This window comes from Echiichthys vipera (genome assembly GCF_963691815.1).
Source record: "Echiichthys vipera genome assembly, contig: SCAFFOLD_59, whole genome shotgun sequence".
NCBI classification, from domain to species: domain Eukaryota; kingdom Metazoa; phylum Chordata; class Actinopteri; order Perciformes; family Trachinidae; genus Echiichthys; species Echiichthys vipera.
In genome coordinates, this window is record NW_028154877.1 from 27,501 (window position 1) to 30,000 (window position 2,500).

The following is a 2,500-nucleotide window of genomic DNA, read 5'->3' on the forward strand; positions in this document are numbered from 1 at the left end:
CAGCGCTCTGCACGCACACACACACACACACACACACACACACACACACACACACACACACACACACACACACACACACACACACACACACACACACACACACACACACACACACACACACACACACACACACACACACACACACACACACACACACACACACACACACACACCATTGAGTGGAGGTCTGAACCCTGACCCTGGTCTGAACCCTGACCCTGGTCTGAACCCTGACCCTGGTCTGAACCCTGACTCTGGTCTGAACCCTGACCCTGGTCTGAACCCTGACCCTGGTCTGAACCCTGACTCTGGTCTGAACCCTGACCCTGGTCTGAACCCTGACCCTGGTCTGAACCCTGACTCTGGTCTGAACCCTGACTCTGGTCTGAACCCTGACCCTGGTCTGAACCCTGACCCTGGTCTGAACCCTGACTCTGGTCTGAACCCTGACCCTGGTCTGAACCCTGACCCTGGTCTGAACCCTGACCCTGGTCTGAACCCTGACTCTGGTCTGAACCCTGACCCTGGTCTGAACCCTGACTCTGGTCTGAACCCTGACCCTGGTCTGAACCCTGACCCTGGTCTGAACCCTGACTCTGGTCTGAACCCTGACCCTGGTCTGAACCCTGACTCTGGTCTGAACCCTGACCCTGGTCTGAACCCTGACCCTGGTCTGAACCCTGACTCTGGTCTGAACCCTGACTCTGGTCTGAACCCTGACCCTGGTCTGAACCCTGACCCTGGTCTGAACCCTGACTCTGGTCTGAACCCTGACCCTGGTCTGAACCCTGACCCTGGTCTGAACCCTGACTCTGGTCTGAACCCTGACCCTGGTCTGAACCCTGACCCTGGTCTGAACCCTGACCCTGGTCTGAACCCTGACTCTGGTCTGAACCCTGACCCTGGTCTGAACCCTGACTCTGGTCTGAACCCTGACCCTGGTCTGAACCCTGACTCTGGTCTGAACCCTGACCCTGGTCTGAACCCTGACTCTGGTCTGAACCCGGACCCTGAGGAGGATGAAGAACTGAACGTGTGTGAAACTCACCGGAGAATTCAGCCGCCGACATTTCTGCAAAACAGAAACAAAAGTTACAGAAGATCCAGAACTTTAGCTTTCAACAACCACAGATGTGTCCACGTGTGTCCATGTGTGTCCAGGTGTGTCCACGTGTGTCCATGTGTGTCCACGTGTGTCCATGTGTGTCCAAGTGTGTCCACTTTTGTCCAGGTGTGTCCACGTGTGTCCACGTGTGTCCATGTGTGTCCATGTTTGTCCGTGTGTGTCCATGTGTGTCCACATGTGTCCATGTGTGTCCACTTTTGTCCACTTTTGTCCAGGTGTGTCCACGTGTGTCCACGTGTGTCCATGTGTGTCCATGTTTGTCCATGTGTGTCCACGTGTGTCCACTTTTGTCCAGGTGTGTCCACGTGTGTCCACGTGTGTCCATGTGTGTCCATGTTTGTCCGTGTGTGTCCATGTGTGTCCACATGTGTCCATGTGTGTCCACTTTTGTCCAGGTGTGTCCACGTGTGTCCATGTGTGTCCATGTGTGTCCAGGTTTGTCCATGTGTGTCCACGTGTGTCCATGTGTGTCCAGGTTTGTCCATGTGTGTCCACGTGTGTCCATGTGTGTCCAGGTGTGTCCACGTGTGTCCATGTGTGTCCAGGTTTGTCCATGTGTGTCCACGTGTGTCCAGGTTTGTCCATGTTTGTCCACGTGTGTCCATGTGTGTCCATGTGTGTCCACGTGTGTCCATGTGTGTCCATGTGTGTCCAGGTTTGTCCATGTGTGTCCAGGTTTGTCCAGGTTTGTCCACGTGTGTCCATGTGTGTCCACGTGTGTCCATGTGTGTCCACGTGCGTCCACGTGTGTCCATGTGTGTCCATGTGTGTCCAGGTTTGTCCATGTGTGTCCAGGTGTGTCCACGTGTGTCCATGTGTGTCCAGGTTTGTCCATGTGTGTCCACGTGTGTCCAGGTTTGTCCACGTGTGTCCATGTGTGTCCATGTGTGTCCACGTGTGTCCATGTGTGTCCATGTGTGTCCAGGTTTGTCCATGTGTGTCCACGTGTGTCCAGGTTTGTCCATGTTTGTCCACGTGTGTCCATGTGTGTCCATGTGTGTCCACGTGCGTCCACGTGTGTCCGTGTGTGTCCATGTGTGTCCAGGTGTGTCCATGTGTGTCCACGTGCGTCCACGTGTCTTACCTGTCTCCTCAGTAGGAACCAACTCAGCAGCAGCAGCAGCTTCAGACTCATCAGGACCTTGGCTCCTCGGTCTCACCTGGACAGAGAGACGGACGCCGTTACAACAGTGAAGGGTCTCATGGGACCAGGTCCTCGTTCTCCTCAAACCAGGTTCAGTCCAAAGCAGCTGGACCTGGTTCTGTGTCAGGACGACGTTTCACCTCTGATCCAAGAGGCTTCATCAGTTCATGTATACATCTGACCTGAACCAGGACCTGGACCAGGACTGGGACTGGACCAGCACTAACAAA

The 2,500-nt window shown here is 54.7% G+C and overlaps 1 protein-coding gene across 11 annotated transcripts in view; it reads right to left on the reverse strand.

Moving 5' to 3' along the window:
• LOC310966255 (putative Kunitz-type serine protease inhibitor) overlaps window positions 1–2,500 on the reverse strand; it is a 10,679-nt gene that overhangs the window by 4,345 nt on the left and 3,834 nt on the right. For all 11 annotated transcript variants that reach the window (XR_014593809.1, XR_014593810.1, XR_014593811.1 and 8 more), the window contains 3 exons: window positions 2,211–2,286; window positions 1,049–1,072; window positions 1–7 (listed from right to left, as the gene is read on the reverse strand). The exon at window positions 1–7 is cut by the window's left edge. Coding sequence is in view for 3 of the 11 variants with exons in the window: in XM_083940836.1 (XP_083796962.1) it covers window positions 1–7; window positions 1,049–1,072; window positions 2,211–2,286 (107 nt within the window). In the remaining 8 variants the exon portion in view is untranslated. The remainder of the gene's footprint in view (window positions 8–1,048; window positions 1,073–2,210; window positions 2,287–2,500) is intronic.